Source organism: Platalea leucorodia, assembly GCF_965183815.1.
Source record: "Platalea leucorodia genome assembly, chromosome: 8".
Classification (NCBI taxonomy): domain Eukaryota; kingdom Metazoa; phylum Chordata; class Aves; order Pelecaniformes; family Threskiornithidae; genus Platalea; species Platalea leucorodia.
This window is the reverse complement of record NC_138830.1, coordinates 28,217,539-28,235,822: the sequence shown is the minus strand read 5'-3', so window position 1 is coordinate 28,235,822 and position 18,284 is coordinate 28,217,539. Positions and strand designations below refer to the sequence as shown.

At 43.6% G+C, this 18,284-nt stretch overlaps 1 protein-coding gene across 20 annotated transcripts in view; it reads right to left on the bottom strand.

Moving 5' to 3' along the window:
• The window catches only part of MAP3K13 (mitogen-activated protein kinase kinase kinase 13), an 83,979-nt gene that overhangs the window by 4,103 nt on the left and 61,592 nt on the right, over window positions 1–18,284 (bottom strand). For all 20 annotated transcript variants that reach the window (XM_082319786.1, XM_082319790.1, XM_082319787.1 and 17 more), the window contains 11 exons: window positions 16,124–16,307; window positions 15,474–15,665; window positions 14,515–14,673; window positions 11,388–11,546; window positions 9,606–9,714; window positions 8,535–8,644; window positions 7,283–7,399; window positions 6,597–6,734; window positions 4,860–5,598; window positions 3,368–3,438; window positions 570–867 (listed from right to left, as the gene is read on the bottom strand). In XM_082319786.1, coding sequence (XP_082175912.1) covers window positions 570–867; window positions 3,368–3,438; window positions 4,860–5,598; window positions 6,597–6,734; window positions 7,283–7,399; window positions 8,535–8,644; window positions 9,606–9,714; window positions 11,388–11,546; window positions 14,515–14,673; window positions 15,474–15,665; window positions 16,124–16,307 — 2,276 coding nt within the window. The remainder of the gene's footprint in view (window positions 1–569; window positions 868–3,367; window positions 3,439–4,859; window positions 5,599–6,596; window positions 6,735–7,282; window positions 7,400–8,534; window positions 8,645–9,605; window positions 9,715–11,387; window positions 11,547–14,514; window positions 14,674–15,473; window positions 15,666–16,123; window positions 16,308–18,284) is intronic.

Sequence of the window (18,284 nt, the reverse complement as noted above, 5' to 3'; positions counted from 1 at the left end):
AGAGGAGGAGAGATTTGCAGCACATGAGATAGCAACAACACACAATTGCCCTACCAAAGGTCACTTGTCTCCTCTCAACAAGGGGACAGCAGAAAAATATCTGGTCAGAGCACTATCAAACACAGAGTAATGAGAAGATGGAGCAGCAGGCTCTGCCCTACCCCTCCCTTGAAAGACAGTAAAAGGAAGAAAATCATTCTAGCTTCGTCAGCAAGGCTGCCAATGGATAAGTTTGAGGCAGACAGTTTATATCCCTTCCGTTTCATTATCTACTTTATGTGCTATTTTTTATCCCACTTAATGCAACTGCAAATCCGATGGCGTCCCAATATCACACTCATCTTGACCGGCAAATTATGTTCAGCTTTGTTTGTGCTGCTTTCCCCCTACTACTCATCTGGCCAAGTATGAGAAAGACTGGGTGTTTAAGCAGTTGCTTTGGTGTAGTACATCTCCCACAGCATTTCCTAGGCAGTCATCCAACTTTCTGACCCTTGGATTCCTTTCCATAACATTTTTTTTTTTTTACTCAATAAAAGGAAGAGAGGATTGCTAAACTTACAACTCACCTCACAGCTGTGTTCATCTGCACAAAGTTTGCCCAGAGACATCTGAGTCTTTACTCTCCGCACAGCACACTCTTTGTCTGAAAGCCCATCAGACTGGGTGGAGATTTCAATGGGGATCTCTGGAGTCTGGGACAACATGTCCTCCAGCTTCTCAGCCAGCTCATCTTCCAGCTTGGTGGCAAGCTCATCCGGGCTGTTCGAATGATCGCTTGTGTTCCCCTCCTCTCCATCTGACACAGAGAAGTTCTCCGAGCTGAAGGTTGAGTAGGACTGGCAGCTACTAATGCAGCGGTGAGGTCTGCAAACCAGGAGAGTAGTTCAGCTTGTATCACAGTGCCTCTGATTGCAGAGGAAAAGCAATTTCCTGGGTGCTGTGTTCGGCTACCCTGCTATAACTGGCCTCAACAGACCCCACTCCTGGTGTCCGCCTAGCCCTGGGTAAGCCTGTCTCCAGGAGCCCACTGCCAGCTAGAAAAGTTACAGCTTCTCAGTGGACAGGTTTCTGCGCACGCTCTCACTGCACAGAGGAAGAAGAGCTGGCAAGCCAGCACAGCGTTACAGTTCAAACATAAGGAACTCTGTTTCTGATGTGTAGCAAGGGTACCAGGCAGCTTTCTTTCAAGACATATATCACAGTCAAAACCCTCACAACATCACTAGTGCAGTGAATGCAGAGTGGCTACAACACCCTTACACAGGCTCCCCTGGCAAACCTCTCATCTTCCTTTCTGAAGCATACAGTGCAGGGCACATTTTTGCACCTATACTTTTAACTGGCATCTTCAGCACAACAAGAATAACGCTCACTCACTGTAACAGGCAGCCCAGGCCACTCAATCCTGTTCTCCCTAGCAGATACGGCTCAAGCACAGTGCACTCAGTACTGCCTGGTTGCTTCTCTGCACTGGGCTAAGGGCTTGATCCTTCCAAAAACGTCTTTGAGCAAAATAGGTCCTATCCCTAGAAAAGGCTTTACATCAACTCTCCAAAAGCCTCTTCCCACCCTAAGAACACATCTCCAGCTGCGTCATAACTGATCTGCAAGGCTGGCAGCAAGAGCTCTGCAAAGTGTTGGGCTGCCTTTCACATCTTGGAGCTATGGAAATCTACCACCCTTTGAATGACTTAGTTCAAGATCTGCATCTTTAAATTCATCTGTTTTTATTTGGTCTTGTCTGCTACATGTTCATAGTAGCTGGTCTGCCCTGGAGCATATTTTTCTTTAACAGTCCTTTTTCCTAAAGAAAAGCTGTACTGTAGGGTTCAAGCAAATTCAGCTGGGAATATCTGTATTACCTGGCAGCGATCCCAACAGCCAGGCTAGAATTTAGGTATGTGCACTCAAAAAATAAGCTCACACTTATTTGAATGTGGAAATCGCCTCATGCCAGGATTCAACAGTAATGGTACAAAATATCAGTTGACTGAACATGCCAGGAGACCCATAACAGGTCATCACATTGAATTCAGGAAAGGCAATTTGTCTTCCAAGTTAGTAAATAACAGCAGAATCAACAATCATACAAGAACTGTGTGACTCAGAAAACTCATCTAGCCCAGTGTTCTGTCTCCAACCCTAGGCAGGAAGAAATAATCTGGGAAAAGTATGAGAACAGGGTGTACAGACAGAGCCTGCTTTCTCCTGGCATATCCTTCTGGTTTGTACCTTTCAGCAAATCAGACTTCTGAGCTGAAGATCAAATCTGGATGACAGTAGTTAACAGCCACTGATGGATCTATACGCCATAAATTTAACAGTTATGACTTGTTTATGTTTTGATTTCCACAGCATACCTTGACAATGAGCTCCACATCTGAAAATATTTTGGATGGAAAAAGCACTTCCTTTTGTTCATTTTAACCCCCCCGTTTGCTTCACTAGGTGTCCCTAACGTGAATGTGAGGAATCATTCCTTGTCTATTTTCTCCACATAAATTACAATTTCATGCACCTCCAGTATCACCTCTCCTCCTGCTAGACAAACACTCCTCATGGATTTATTCTCTTCTGTGGAAACCATCTCTAACCATTCTCGTCACACTTCTCAGTACCTTTTCAAATTTTACGACGGTCTTTGAGCTGGAGCAATGGTGACATTTAGGATTCAAGCTGCAGGTGTGCCGTGTATGTATACAACAGTAGACAAGCTTTTTTTCTTCTCTGCTCCTTTCCTAATAACCCTTAACCTATTTGCCCGCTGGATCACTTCTGCACTTCAAGCAGATGCTTTCAGAAAGCTACTGCACCAATGCCATGATCTCTTTCCTGAGCACAGGACTGTAAAGCCCACTATTACATACGCTTAGGTAGGAATGCCCGCTCAAGTCTCTTATTTTACAGGCAACACCACCAAATTCGACCTGCTGTTTTGTCACCTAGCTCTTCAATCCTACTTGAATTCAACTACAACAATGCTGGAGTCAGCACCACTGCAGCAACAGTTAACAAACAACATTTGAAAGAGTTCACAAAGGCTCCCAATATCCATTAAGTCTGATTCTGGTGAAACAGATGCAGCAGCTTGCTTTTATAGGCTGAATAATGTTATCAAGTGTGATCAAGTTGTGCTACAAACAGCCTGCAGCAGAAAAGCAGTGCTGGAGAAAACATCTCAGAACAGGCTGAAAACAGTGAGTGAACATGGAGGATCACTGAGGGCAGATGGGACACACTGAATGCGATTCTGTTCTTTTGCCAGTGCCTTCCACAGTTCCAATGCTGGCGTGATGCTGCTATGACAGTTCTCTGCCTGAGTTTTGTCCCACCAAAGAGAGATTAGAGTGAATTCACCTTTTACCTTTGTCTACGAGGAAACTCCACTTCACTGTCTACTTCGCCCTCTTCCTCTTCTGAAGAGTCATCACCACTCTGGCAGAAAACAAGGACGAGAATGATATCACATTTGTGAAAGAACAAACGTGCAACTACATGGTTGCCCCTTGGTCTTCCAGGACAAAGTCACTGTGTCAAGGGGCTGCAACAAGCTAAACAAGAAAAGAACTTGCATATCAGTGAAAACTGACTCAGACATCTTCTTATTAGGAGATTATTTCAGGCAGTCTTAATGCTGCCATTTCTGAATTTGGAGTGATTGACTTTGAAAGATACTGGAGTACTTTAGCAGGCAATGAGTACATAACGTTCCGGATTTTTACAGAAGCAAATCAAGTAATTAGTATCACACTAAAATCCACATAAATTATTGAGCTCATCCGGCACTCTTGGCTTTACGACTTTGACACTCTTCTACATGAGCCCATCATAGAGCAGCATGGGGGATGACACAGCCTTTGCTGGTGGGTTTCACCAACTAGGAAAACTTGAGTTTTGTTCCATTCTCTACCTCAGTGACTACAGAACCTTTCATTCTCCTTTCCCCATCCAAATCTTCCCCCTGCACTCTTGGTTTTTACAGCCTCCTTCTATCCTATCCAACCTGCCAACCCCTGGTTCAAACTCCGCCTCTATCTCATCCCATCCCCTTATAATATGAGGTCCTCCTCCTCCCTTCATTCCGGGCCCAAACCACACTCTTGGTCTGGTACTCATCCTCTTTTCCTTCATTTTTCCACCCAGGCCCAGTTTTTCCTGCTCTTTGAACTCCACTAAGACTGGTTCCTACTTCTCTCACCTCCTGGATGGAAGCGGGAGGAATAAAGAACAACTCCATTTCTGTACAACTGTGCTGTAACATCTTTTTGACTCTTGCAAAATCTTCACAAAATACATGAGAACTACGACTTTTGGTAAAGGAGGACAGTTTCTGGCAGGCACAGCAAAAGACCATGGCAAATGCTGAATTTCTGTTCCAAGGCACTGAAGTGCTACAGATTCTCAGTGAAACTGGTAGATGATATTTAACATCACCAAAAGAATGCCTTCCTTTGTTTTGAGAAAGGCCAGAAAACATTGAAACTGTTTCAACAACAAAAATTCAGTAGACCAAGTTTCATCTCAAATATTGGCTAAATTGCAAGTAACAGAACTAGGCCCTATCAAAACCACCTTTGACAACCCTCATTATCAGCAGTATGCTCCAATATGCCTACAGTACTTCTCAATAAAACTGACTTTAAAAGTATGTCCAGATCACAAAGCAAAGTTCAGATGGGCATGATCACTTCAAGATAAAAGTTGTACATGTAACTCTACTGCTATGTGCATGGGAAACATGGCTTTGCTACTACCCTATATCCAGACACTAGCCTATGCTACACACCTTCTTTTGGTGGAGAGGGAAAAGAGGAGAAAGCTTTGGTTTTTTTCAGATCATTATGCTTTGTCCTTACCTTTTGAAGGGGTCTTGCTTTGCAAGGCAGTGCTGAGGAAGCCATGTGCTGGGGAGTGCCTAGGGCGGATGCCGACTTACAGTTGCTGAAGCCCTCTTCCTCCATCTTCTCAATGAACTGCGCGTTTTCATACAGGGACACAGATGTTGGTGATTGAGAATGGCTCATCCCTGTTTCAACAGATGACATCTGTACCTGACCACTGTCCTCTTCCCTGCACTGAAGACAGGAATTATACGGATCTGTTTTGCAACACTCCCAATGATCAGCTTTGCTTTCTTTGCTCTCCAGATTCCTTCGGCAATCTGCTTCCATGGCAGTGGAGATGAGATCGGGGCTGGAACCAGACATCCGCCTTTGCGCATGGTTACTGAGAGGGCTCCGCAGCGCTGCTGCAGGGCCAAAGTACCTTAAGTTGTTTGCGCAGTTGGCAATATCTTGTCCGTGAGCATGAAGCCGTGAGTGATGGCCATGGGGATGGCTGTGGCCATGTTGCTGTGGTAGGCTGGGATGATGAGAATGATTATGAGGTGGAGGTGCATCATCTTGCACTGGCTGGTTTTTCAAGATCCCTGCAAAATCATTGTAGCTGCCTTTGCTGTTCCCTCGGCGGTGACGTGGCTTACTGCGGTAGCGGCTTTTGCCACTCACTGTTGACATTTTGGGACTTCCTGAGACTGGTGAGCCATTGGATGCTGCTTCTGTGCTGGGTATGCCCTCTGACTTCAGTAGATCTGGCCTGAGAGACCGTCAGCAGAAGTTACACGTTAAACCACAAACTAAGAAATGACATCGGCTCGGAGCCAGGATGAAGAGGCAGCTGTAGCCATAAGCACACTCTGCTTTCTAAAATCTACAGGCTTCCCTCCCCTTCAGCTGTTTGACTTCTGCATTTAGTTTCCTTTGATCCTCTCCACTCCTTTCTCTTCAGCCCATCATGCTCTACACTCCTTCCTTTCTGCTTTTTCCAGGATCTGCCACATATTCTCGTTTTTCCGCTCTTATTTTGATGTTCTGCTCCCAAAATAGCTCCCTCCTAAGACCTTGGTGTAGGGCACGTCTCTTACTATGTGCATACACAATGCTCAGCACAATAGGGTCCCAATCTGCTGATGGTTATCAGCCTGCTCATTTCAGAAGCACATGTGGCTATTAATTCAGAAGTGATTATTCACTGTTAATCAGGACTCTCTAACTCCTGGATATCTCAGAAAAGAGAAGAATAAAATAGACGACTCCTCTGAAAAAGAAAAAATCTCACTTTCTGAAAGTCATGTAGAAAAGAAATAGCTGAAAGGACAGTATGAATTCTCAAATCCAAATTTAATTCCTCAACAATGAATCCATCCTCCCTGAGGGCTTGCTGATTTCCACAATCCCTCACCCTGCTTATTACCATTCAAGTCAAGGATAATCTAACTGCTCTTTGCTTGGACAGTTGGGAATTCGAGACAACACATTAGATACCTCCTGTCAAAACATCATCATCTGTGAAAAAATCATACGGACCAAGCGGTTCCAGAGAGCTGCTCAGGTAGAACGGATGGCAGGATTCATCCCTTTTACCTTAAGATAATTAAACAATTGTGGTTCTGAGGATCAGACCAGGCCCAAGAGTGAACACTCCTTTGGCCTGTCCTGTGTTGTCATCAGACTCAAAGGCAAGTAAGCTGTCTCCTCATCTCAATGGGGATCTACCACTGGTTCCTGGCACAGAACCAGGTTGTTACTTCTTACCGTTTAGTCTGGCTGCCTGGTTTATGGGAGACCCCTTTCCTCTTCATCAGCTTCTCCACTGTATTGGGGTGGATTATTGGTCTGACTGGGTGGCGTTTGTAAGTCCCAGGGTATTTCTTTTCCACTGCTTGTTCCCTCCTGAAACATTGAGGAAGAAAAAAAAAAAAACCCAAAAAAACCCAAAAAAAACACAGATCAGTTCTCTCCTTATCCAACTGCAGCTCCTGCTGGACAGAAACACAGCTCCACTGAGCGCACGCTGTGAGCATGTTTCTCAGCTATGGCTGGGTGCAACACAACATGCTGTTCTGAGAAAGGACACAGTCATTTTCTAAATTCTCTCTGCAGAGATCAGGCAGTTGGAACAGGGCCCTCGCGCACAGTCCAGAAAAAAGCACTGGTTTTCTCTTTACAAAGGGGCCAAAGGATGACAACACCAAATGGGAAAGGTGCCTTTCTCAGAGTCAGTAAACTCTGGGTAAAGATATGTGCACTAAGTGGTCTGCAGTAATCTGCTCTTAAGGGGCCTCTCTCTGCTTGCCAGCTTTTTCTTTACCCTGTAAGTTTGTCAGGGGACACTAAATCTACAAGTACCACTATGCAGTTTAGAAATGAAGCGTTGTTTTTTTTCTCCTGTATGCATATTGCCACATGCATGGCATGCCATTATGCCCAGAGATACATACTTTATGAGCTCCTTCTCACGGACCTCCAGCTGCAGCATAATAGCGCTGAGCTCCATGTATAAGTTATTGGCTCGCTCCAGCTTCCTCTCATAGTGTTCACGTATATCCAATGCATGTCTGAAAAACAGAAAAATCATTATTCCACAATCTGATGTCCATGGACCAAGAGAGAATAAGGAAAAGTACAGGTGCTTCAGGAAAAGGGCTTTTAAAAATCAAATTTGCCAGCTGTATTGCACTGAGCCCCAGATAGAGCTAACAGTGAATGACGATTAAGAGCTTGATACAGCAATGAATCATGATATGATTTAGAAAGCATTTAACAGTCTTGAAAGAGTGGCAACGCTTCTCACTAGAGAATCTGCAAATGCCTCACACACATCCACAAGCCCTTTGGCCAAGCCCTGATCATCCTCGTTGTGCAGAGAAGGGGCTAATTCAGCTTCTAAATAAACAGGGAAAGAAGTCATCTGTTTGTATTTCATAAAAAGCAATACGCCTGCACAGCTACAGTATAGTTGCAGAAGACATCTTGAACCACAGCTGAAAGATGTGACCATCAAAAGCTCCCTAGGGCTAGGGAACACTGATCAACAACTACACCAAGCTGGCTGAACGAGGTTTCCTTCAGTTTCTCAGGTTTGACATAGAACTGCTACTTGGTGTTCTATGTTTCTCTGTAGTAACTATATTTGCAAATTTGTATCACAGAAGATAACACTTTCCTTTCTTAAATAAACATTCTGCTTTCATTTCTAAGTTGGTCTAACATTCAAAATGAATTTCAATGCGCTGATAAATTGGAGTGTGTTCACTTATCTGGAAATAACCAACCCAAAGAAAGTATCAGGGCAGAGAAAGCTCACAGCAAACTGCAAGATGCATTTTCCACTGAGATGGATGTTTGCCCATCTTGCCTGGAGCAAACTGTTCAGACTGCCCAAAAGCAAGGACAGTTCCCACTGTTTCCCTCTCTATAGCACTCCATCAGCCAAGCAGTGCTCAAGGCCTAGGGCATGCCCGTGGGAACTTCAGTTTCTGGACTCACAAGGAACTTAGGCTGCCCGAATTCATGCCACCGGGAATACTGAGTCCTGTTTTGGGGTCCCCAGTACAAGCGGAGCATGAAGACAGTCCAGGGCTGGAGCACATGCCCTGTGAAGAGAAGCTGAGGGAGCTGGGCTCATGTAGCTGGTGAAGAGAAGGCTGGATGGGAAAAGCGGGCAGTAAACATGAAAGACTGTCAACAGACCTCAGCTCTTCTCTTCGACGACGAATCAATTCTTCATCTAGCCGGTGAATACAAGTTCCTTCACTTTTAATTTTCTCAAAATGTTTCTTCACTTCTTCTCTCCATTCAGCCTAGGGAAGCAATTTACTTTCAGGTATTTACAAAGGATTGGGATCCCTGGTTGCACCAAAGAAAAACTCTTGGGCAACATTCTTTGTGTCTGCAGAAAAGTACAGGTTTGGGTTGAAAACATGTTTCTGTTAGCTGAATTATTTTGGGTAACAACATTGCAGCATGTTTAGTTTCAGCATTTTCAAATGGCATTTTCAATTTTGTGCTCCAATTACATAATTTAAAACATATCTCCATTTTCTAAAAAATATTTTTAAAAATTCCTAAAGCTCTTTTCATCCTAAGACAACATTCTCTTCCCTTTTGGCATTTAAAGTAAACAGAAACGCTTATGATTTGGAAACCTATATTCATGACAACGAAGACTGTCACTAGGGAGGTACTGACTCTATTTGTCCCTTGAAGCCTGGTTCTTGCAGCTTTAATAAATGCACCCACTTCCTCACACACACACCAACACCGTATAGATCCTCTACACTGGAGGCAAGGTTTCATTCTCATTCCCTCCTTGGGAGCAGACAATAGCTCTCTGGGTGGGACTCAGAGGAATCTCCAAGAACATACTTTTAGACCTTCCCTGAAAGTCCCAGAGTCCCTTCGCTGCCCTGTAACAGCTCTTTGTCTCACTGGCTGCCCTGCTCATCTTCACTATATATGCAATGGTTCTGCTCTCAGCAGTCTCATGGTCTCCTGTACAACAGTACTGGGAGAACAGCTGGGAACAGAACATCTGAAGTCAGCAGTCTCAGGGAGAAGTGAATGAGACAATGATGAGTTTCTGACTAAAGTCGGCAGATGTCTCAGTTTGTGAAAGCTTGGGTAAAAGATTTTAAAATACTCATCAGTTTCCTTCTCCCCAGGAATCAAACAGAAATCATGGATCCAGACTTTTGTTGCCTCCGAAATCAGATCCTTGGAGCTAACTCCAGTACTCATGGGCTACAGCCATTCTCCAGTTACCTGTGATTTGAAATAGGTTTCCTGAGGAGTAGCCAGCACGTCAGCAGATGCGATATCCAGGTGCATCAGTGTCTGCCGGAAGGAGGGACGATTCCGGGGCTTGCTCTGCCTGGAGCAAAACAGACAAATACCCAAGCATGAGATAAGGTTAACATTGCTAGCTACTCCTGCCCTTCTGAAAGGGTTTCTCACTAGAACATATTCTCTGAATAGTGTAGCTGACAGATTAGAGCAAAGGAACTTTTCTGGTTTTCTCTTTTGCTGAATATGAGTTTACTGTGCTAGAGCTGTTTTGTATTCAGTTTTTGGTTTGTGATGATCTATTCTGAAGAAACAAAAGAGATGAAAACCATTTAAAATAGGAAAACGTGATTACAAAGTGAAAGATAGGATACAAACTGAAACTGTTCCTAACTTGTTTGTCAAGAAGAAACAGATCTCAGTTCATTATCCCATTAATTTCCAAATTTTATAATGGGACTAATCAGTCTAGTAGAAATGATAATTTACATTCAACAGAACAGGGTGTCTATAAACACCAAACGTATCTATGTTGCCACATAGTAAGTGCCTGAGCCTACACAGTATTGTAATGCACTGAACATCTCTGTAAGATCACATTCAAGTACAAAAACATTTGTATCTTTGAGAAACGAGACAAGCACTCGAGCTTCAGGACTGAACCCACCAGACTTGCTGCATGGATTCAGTGCTCAGGACAAGAAACAACTTCTTCAGCCACCTCTCCCCTACAAACCACCTTCTTCCACTAGGTGGGGATACCAGTGTACGTACTCGGTGTGCAGAGCTGCACAAAGCAGAAGCACAGCCAAGCAGAGCACGTCTCAGCACAGAACTGCAACAGCACAACCTGCTGCAGCTCAGGGTCAGGGGGGTAAACAGCCATTTCAAAAGATCCATAGATGCTCTGGCCTGTTTTTCCCTTTGTGCCATCGAGAGGGTGGCTGGTAAAACTCACGGAGTGGGAAAATGCTGGAAGACCACTTACACGTTGTGTCAAGATGCAATTACAAAGACAAAGCATTAATGCATAACCCAAGACAAAGAATTTCAACTCTAATCTGGCATGTAGAGGAAACAGAAAGCATTTTCCATATCTATACCTGTAAAATCCTGGTTTCATACAGAAAGCTTGAATTTCTCTTTGTCCAGTTCAAAAGCCAGCCACGTACCAGGGGGTTTCAGAGTGAAAAATTGTTTCCTTCTGCTCTGGAGCCAGCCTCAAGAAATTTTACCCCTACTTTCCTTCCAGCTCCTTTTCTCTTCCCACAGAGCTACCTCCTATCACCTACTTTGCCACAACAAAGCAACCACCTCTGTGAAGGCTACCGAAGATGACCTTCATGCTGCCTGCTCCTGATTCACACTGGAGAGGCAACTCATAGGTAACTCACCCTGCTGGGGCTCCCATCAAGCTCTACGCCCCTGCTTCTCTCCTCTTCAGCTCCTTCCCCCTCACCAGCCCTTCTCAACAGTGTCTGCCTGCTCCCTTCTCCTGCCCCGTCCACCCAGCAAACCAGACAGGCCTCTTCCTACTTCCTCTAAGCTCCAGATGTCCTTCTGGGGCCTGGGCCTGCTGCCACAAGGAAGCAGAATCCAAAATGTTAAAACTTATTGTTCTCGTGATAAGTGTGAGAGTATTTAAGAGCCCTCTGCTCTGGGCTCAACACTCCCACCCTGACCCTGGTTTCATCAGTTTTACTGGGCATCTGGCAAGAGCTGTTAGCCAGCCCTAGGTCCACACAGGGTTCAGGGTCTTACCAGGTCTGCTTCATGAGGATTTTGAAGCCATCTGGGCACGTGGAAGGAACAGGAAGGTGCAGGCTGTTACTGCCCACTCCCCAAATGATGGCCGAAGAGTCCACATCCTTGTAGGGAATCTCTCCTGTAAGCAGCTCCCACAAAACTACTCCAAATGACCTGATGACAAAATAAACCAGGACAAAAACTTCTGTGTGAATTCAATTTAACAGAAATATCTGAAACTTGGAAGAAAATCACTGTTTTTGTCAGGTATGTTTGATCTGAAATTGCAAGTAGGTGCAATAGCGTTTACATGATATTTTTTAACCAAGAACAGCTATTTCGTACACAAGGTACCAATTCCTCTTCTACCCCAGCACTGGGCTGAACACCAAGCCACACTGGTTTACACTCACCCTTTCCTATTTCTGTGTGAGATTTTAAAAATCCTGAAAGTACATTAGAAACTTTTCTGTACAGATGAAATCTTACTCCTGTTAAATGAAGAGGAAAGATAGCTTTTCTGAGATAGTAGGTGATCTGTTCTTACCAATAAGAACAGCCAAAAGTCTACAGGACAGACAGAACTTGTAAGTGCCTTAGAGACAACAGAACAAAGATTGTGTTTTATGGGTGTTTTTTTACATTTCATTTAACTTTTTTTTTTCCTCTAGCCAAAAGCTCCCTCTGCTGTTACGTGTACTTGTAGGTAAGAGTTTCATAGGTTTGAGACTCATCGCTACAGCAACATAGAAATGAAGAAACAAATTCAATATGCATAAGTGTCAGTATGAAAAGCACATGCAGTCTCATCTGATATTTCTTTGTGCTGAAGAAAGGAAGGCAAAAGAAAGAAAAAATTAATTAAGAGAACTTTGCCTGGAGAAGAACCTGCCATTACAAGAACTGAAAGATATAGGTAAGAAAACTCACTTTGCTTCTCTTCCTTAGTGAAATGATCAGTAAGGACCAAAACCTTAACTTATAACAGCAAACAGTTATTTGTTTTATTTACAATCTTCACCCAATAAAACACCAAAGAAATAGCAAACCAGTCAATACAGAGGTAAACAGAACACTGCTGAGAACCAACACTGCTCTTACTGCACTTTAACAACCAGGCTGCGATATGAGGTGATGTACAACCATCTCAATTTCAAACCCAGACATATCACCTTACTTGCATGCCCCATACATCTGTGCGACACCGATCCTGCCAAGCTTGCTGGCAAGTCAAACCAGGTGAAAAGCGAGAAGTGCGTTTCTAGCTTGTACTAATATCAAGTTGCTTTTATTAAGTATAGAAGAACATCTAAGGGACGAACTGCCTGGGTCTGAAAAACCATCAGTCAGGAAACAGAATTTCATGTGAAAAACACTGCACTTTCAAAGCCCATTGGCTTCAAATCATGTGAAGGAGAGAAAAAAAAAAAAAAAAAAAAAAAAAAAAACCAAACAAGCAGCATTTGAACATTTTTTCTCTCAAAATTTTTTTCTGTGGGCTGCAGGAAAGCAGGGATCCAGGTGGCTGGACAAACTACCAGGAAACCCCGTCTGGTTTCAACTTTGTTATGATTAAGAACTGACAAAGGATTTTCAAAACTCCTGATAAGATTATAGATTTTTTTTTTTTTTTTAGCATGCTGTTAAAGATGAGAGAGAGCAGACATATAAGCAGCTTAGGAACTGTTCTCATTTGTTGTCAGCATTCATGAACATCGCTTTTACTCATCTTGGGGGAGGAATGGATGTCAAGGAGGAGTTTGAACAATCACCACCTGCAGCGGGCTGAAGAGGAACTTGCACCAAAGGCACTTCTAGGTTTGCACCAAAGAGCAACGTCTCTTAAGTCACCGAGGAAAGGAGTAAAGGAGTGCCCACAGTCCTCAGCAGAGCTAGCAGCTGTTTTTTATTGGACATGATGCTCCACACAATATTCCTGACCCTAAGCCACTCTAAAGGACAGAAAGCTGAGGGTGTAAATCCAGCACCATTCCTCCTCATGAACCTGTGATTCAAAGGGAGGAGCTCAAAAGACAAATGGTGAGTATTTTCTTTCCAAAACAATCCAAGAGTTTCTCCCAGAAGAGCTGGCTATCCTATGGCCTGCTACATCCACACAAAATGAACACACAAAACACTGCAGGCACAAGAAGAGCTGTATGCTGCACGTTACAAGACTTTCCCTTTCCCTCCAGGAAATCTTGACTTAAAGTCATGACCCAGCTCCGAGCTAAAACACCAGCAGCAGGCTGCTGACTCCACTCACACTCTGAACCATCCGCAGCTTTGACCTGCAGCTTCATACTGCATAAGGGAGATGACAGCATTTGAAGCTGAAAAATCACAAGATGGAAAACTCATCCTGTCTGTAAAGCAGGGAGAAGGGTATTTTTCCTGGCTCCTGACATTTAATATGCACAAATAACAAGGCAGAAACAGAGATGCAGTTCCCTTGAGGACCCTGAAATCTGTGGAGAGGCATCCCAAAGGAGCTCCAATGCTGAGTCCTCTCTCAAGCATTTTTAATAGCATGGAGATCTGAACGTTTCCTTGTGTTCCTTTGGACACAGAATACATTTCACATGGGATGGAAATAGGTGTTCAAAACTCATACAATGTACCCTGGTTTCCTCCCTCTTGGATCCGGGGTTGTACAGATAACAGCCAAGCCCAGGATGCAGAAAGCAAAAGGTGGTCAAACCCTTCAACCTAGCAGAGTAGAGGCCTCCCTACAGCTCAAGCGTGGCCCTGAAGAAGGTAGAAAGCCAGGGAAAAATACCCTGGTTGCAGAAGTTGCCCCTGAGCACAAGGAGTGGAAGAAAGCTCTGGCCTGAATAATGACACAGGGAAAAACTGTTCCATTTGCTTACTGCAAGACACAGACAGTCTGCACCAAGTTCTTATTAGGTACCTTCAGATCTCAGCTCACGGCTTTTACACATGTATGTCATTTCTCTTTCCATTATAGCCCATGGTTCAGTAACAAAGTTCAGGGCACTAGGCAGATGGAGAAAGGAATAGCCCACCACAGAGCAAACTATCCCCATGCCTAGAATGAGAAAAGAGTGCCGAGTATGTAAAGTGCTGGGAAACTAAGTTGCTAAACAGAAGGTGAAGATACTTAATCATTAATACTACTCACCAGATATCCACCTTTTCAGAGACGGGCTCATTGCGTATCACCTCTGGGGCCATCCAAGCCACAGTTCCCGCAAAAGACATTTTGGTACTTTTATCACTGAGTTCTTTAGATGTACCAAAATCTGAAATTTTTACTGCATCTGTGTGTGTAACTAAAACGCTGGAGGGGGGGAGGGGGGGGAAAAAAAAAAAAAAAAATCAGCATTTTGTAATTTTTCTTGTACCACAATAGCCACTGGGAGTAAATCCCTTAATCAACACAAACAGTTGATGACGCCATGCTGTTCACAATTGCAGCACAAGAAAAAAAGATTATGCACTCACTTTCTTTGGGGTGGTTGTGTTTTGTGCCTCAAATGCATTTCTAAATGCTAGAAGTCAAAAATAAATCTTGATAAAATTGCAAATTAACAAGTCACTGAAGATTCACTATATCTGGGGGTGTTTCAAAGTTTTAGTAAAGCTATACCTTAAACTGTACTGTAAACCATCTAAAAGTATTATCCTAACACACTGTCACAGTCATGTCATAGGCTAAAGGAGTGATAAACGTCTAGGGAATAAGAATATAAGCAGCCAGATAGTTTTAGTCAGAAAGCAACAGAGAATGAGAAAGACGCATTCCAGAAAACCAGGGAAGTTACAAAAGAACAATTAAGAAGGAAAAATAAAAAAGCAGAAGGCAACAGAATATCCCACTTTCAAAAAGGACCAGACACCATCAAAGCACTAGAAATATTTCCTGGCTGCTATTTATCATGTAAGATAATGGTAAAATTTACAGACTTGTTAAATTGCAGCACAGGAGGGGAGTGCCAATAAGCTTCATTAGTTTCACTCTCATTAGTTTGGAGTCAACACTGGAACAAAATAATGGGGCTTTTGACCTAACTTTAAACTATTCCTCAAGATAAAAAAGACTACCACGACTGGGGGATGTTTAAGTAGCTAGAGACTCACTTTGGTGACTTGAGGTCTCGGTGGATGATTTTGTGAAGGTGCAGATAATTCATCCCACTTGCAATCCCTGTGGACCAATCCACAAGGAGCCGAGGGGTGACTTTCCGCCCTGCTCGCAGAACTTCATAGAGCTGTCCATGTGCACAGTACTCCATGATAATACAGTAGCATGGGGCTTGAGTGCAAACTCCCCTGTCAAAGAAAACACACAGCCAGTGAGGATCAGTAAAGTCCCAGAGCAACTATCAAAGGTGGCAATCAAGGGACAGGAGAGTAACCTGTTCACTCTGCCTGGGCAAGCCTCTGATAATACCACCTTACTGAACAGGAAGGGGAATGTTTCCTGCATGCTTTGCACAGGAGGAACCTCACTGACGACAGAGGTGGGTTTTCTTCAACTTCCACACCTGCAGATTTGTAGGGTTCACAGCAGGTGTTTTGTGAGCCTGTGTGCAAAGCACAGCATTGGGTGGGAATGGCGTCCATAGCTTTGTTTTCACAAGAATGTGCAACAAGTTGAGAGGAAGGATGACCACCCATTTTGTCCTACAGACAGCTTAGTCCCTGGATTTTAAAAACTTGGCTAGGGTACATGTGAGAATGGCTCTTCCCTGGATAAAGGTATGTTTCTGACAAGTTTCACAACCTACTTGAATGCAATGATGTTAGGATGTTTCAGTTTCCGCAAGTGCTTGATATCCGTTTCGTTCTGATCTCTCACTTTCTTGATGGCCACCTCCTCTGCCCGGAATTTGCCCAGGAAGACCGCTCCCTGTGCGCCACTGCCCAGCCACTGCAGCTCCGAGATCTCCTCGAACGGGACCTCCCAGGTATCTAGGCACAGGCAAGCAAAGGAAACAACGTAAACGATCAAGACCACAAAAATGTTCTGCTGCAAGATCACGCCAGGACAGCACCGGCCACCTTCCTTGCTGTATCGCAAGGTAGACTTTTCCAGGGGTGGTAGATGGCATCTCCTCCCAGTACAGGCGCAGCTGAGGCACACACCGCACATGCTCAGCACCAGCTTCCCTTTCATCCAGCTCTTCTCCCCCATCACAGTTGCCTCCAGCCTGTTCCTTCCCATCCTCCCAGCTGCTTTTTCAATAGAGCTCACCACCAGCGCTAACCACTCGGGTGAGCCACTTCGACTTGGCAGGCAGCAATTTGATATACCAGGGACACTGGACCAGAAATTTAGGGAGCTGGTCCTGTAGTCCAAAACTGAATGATGATGGTATCTCTTATAAAATACATGACTCCATTGAAAACCATAGATGAGGAAAAAAAAAAAAAACAACCAAAAACATTCAACATTGACAACTGACAAAAAAAAAAAATTGAGGTTTCCACCCCACCATGAAACAGTGCAAAATTAGGAAATAAAAGAGAAAGTCAGAGGTGGCAGGTTGTAAAACACAGACCAGCAACCACCAAGTTACCCAACACAAAGCACGTTAACCACCACCACCAGTCACAGAAACAGGTCCTTCCCACACCACCATTGTATATACCAGTGTCAAACAGGCAAAAGAAATCTTAAGTGATTCCTCCTCTTAGGTACCCACATGCATCTTGTAGGGATACTGCCAGAGTGGTCCAGTGGCACTGTATAAACTGTTTCAAGACAGTTGTACCCATGGAACAAAAAGCCTTGTTGTCTGCGAGTCACCTTGAAATTACCGTAACATCCCACAAACAGCAAGATAAAAGGCAGGCAATAATTTATTTACTGTAACTCAATAAATGTGTAAGTTCAGAGAATAAATTATTTAGCAGCAAAGCCAACAAGTAACCCACTGATTTCTGAAATAAAAGAAAGTCGTGCCTGTACAGATCCCTATTTCAGAACACTACAAACACGTGTCATCTTTCATCCAGTCTCCAAGGCACTGGGGCACTGTTCCCAGGGCTGCAACTGGGGTTATGCAAAAGTCTTCATTTTAGATACTGCCACCACTGACGGGAAACTTATATACTCAAACTGTCTCTGGACTGATCCTGATCCAGATTCAAATCTTTCCCTCAAATCATTCCTGTGACCGTCAGACACTAGCTGGATGTCTCCTGCTGAATGACTGCTCTCCAGGCATGGCCGACGAAAGCCAGTTCCCACCCCAAGCCAGACCCCAACGCTCGTTCTGCTCACTGAACTAGAAAAAAAACCATTGTTAATCTACAGCAAAAATTTCCTTCAACTTGGCAGGGCAAAGTTCAATCCTCAGCACATGTTTTTTCATAGACACAAGTCTGTTTTTCATACTGATATATCTGCTTGCAACCTTACATCGTACAAAAATATTAAGACAACGCATGCAGCTCTCAACTGAAATGCATTATAACTAAGCAACCCCAGTAGCCATGGGTTTGCAGCAGACAAGCCCTATCCTTCAATTTTCAGGAATGCCATGACACTGCGAAGGCGATATTGCCTACCAGCAAATGTGTCCTTTGGTATTGAAGCAAGAAATGCTTGTCCGCATAAGAACCTAACAGAAACTGATGCATGAAACATGCTGTGACCACTGTCTTGACCATAGGAGATTCAAATATTTTAAAATAATAAGCCAAATAACTTGAGCAATTTTTTGTCACAATACATATAATTGGTATTTAATTCTTTAGACATTTAGACATTTAAAGACAGTTCTTTAAATATGGAAAATAAAAGAAAATAAGGAAATTAATAAATAAATTGAGAAGATCCATATTTCTATTTAATTCACAAATGCATTGCTTCTGAAAAAAGGTGGCAAATGCAGTTGATTTTTGTGTTTGTTGATGAACAGTATTTTTACGTGGGCAATGCTG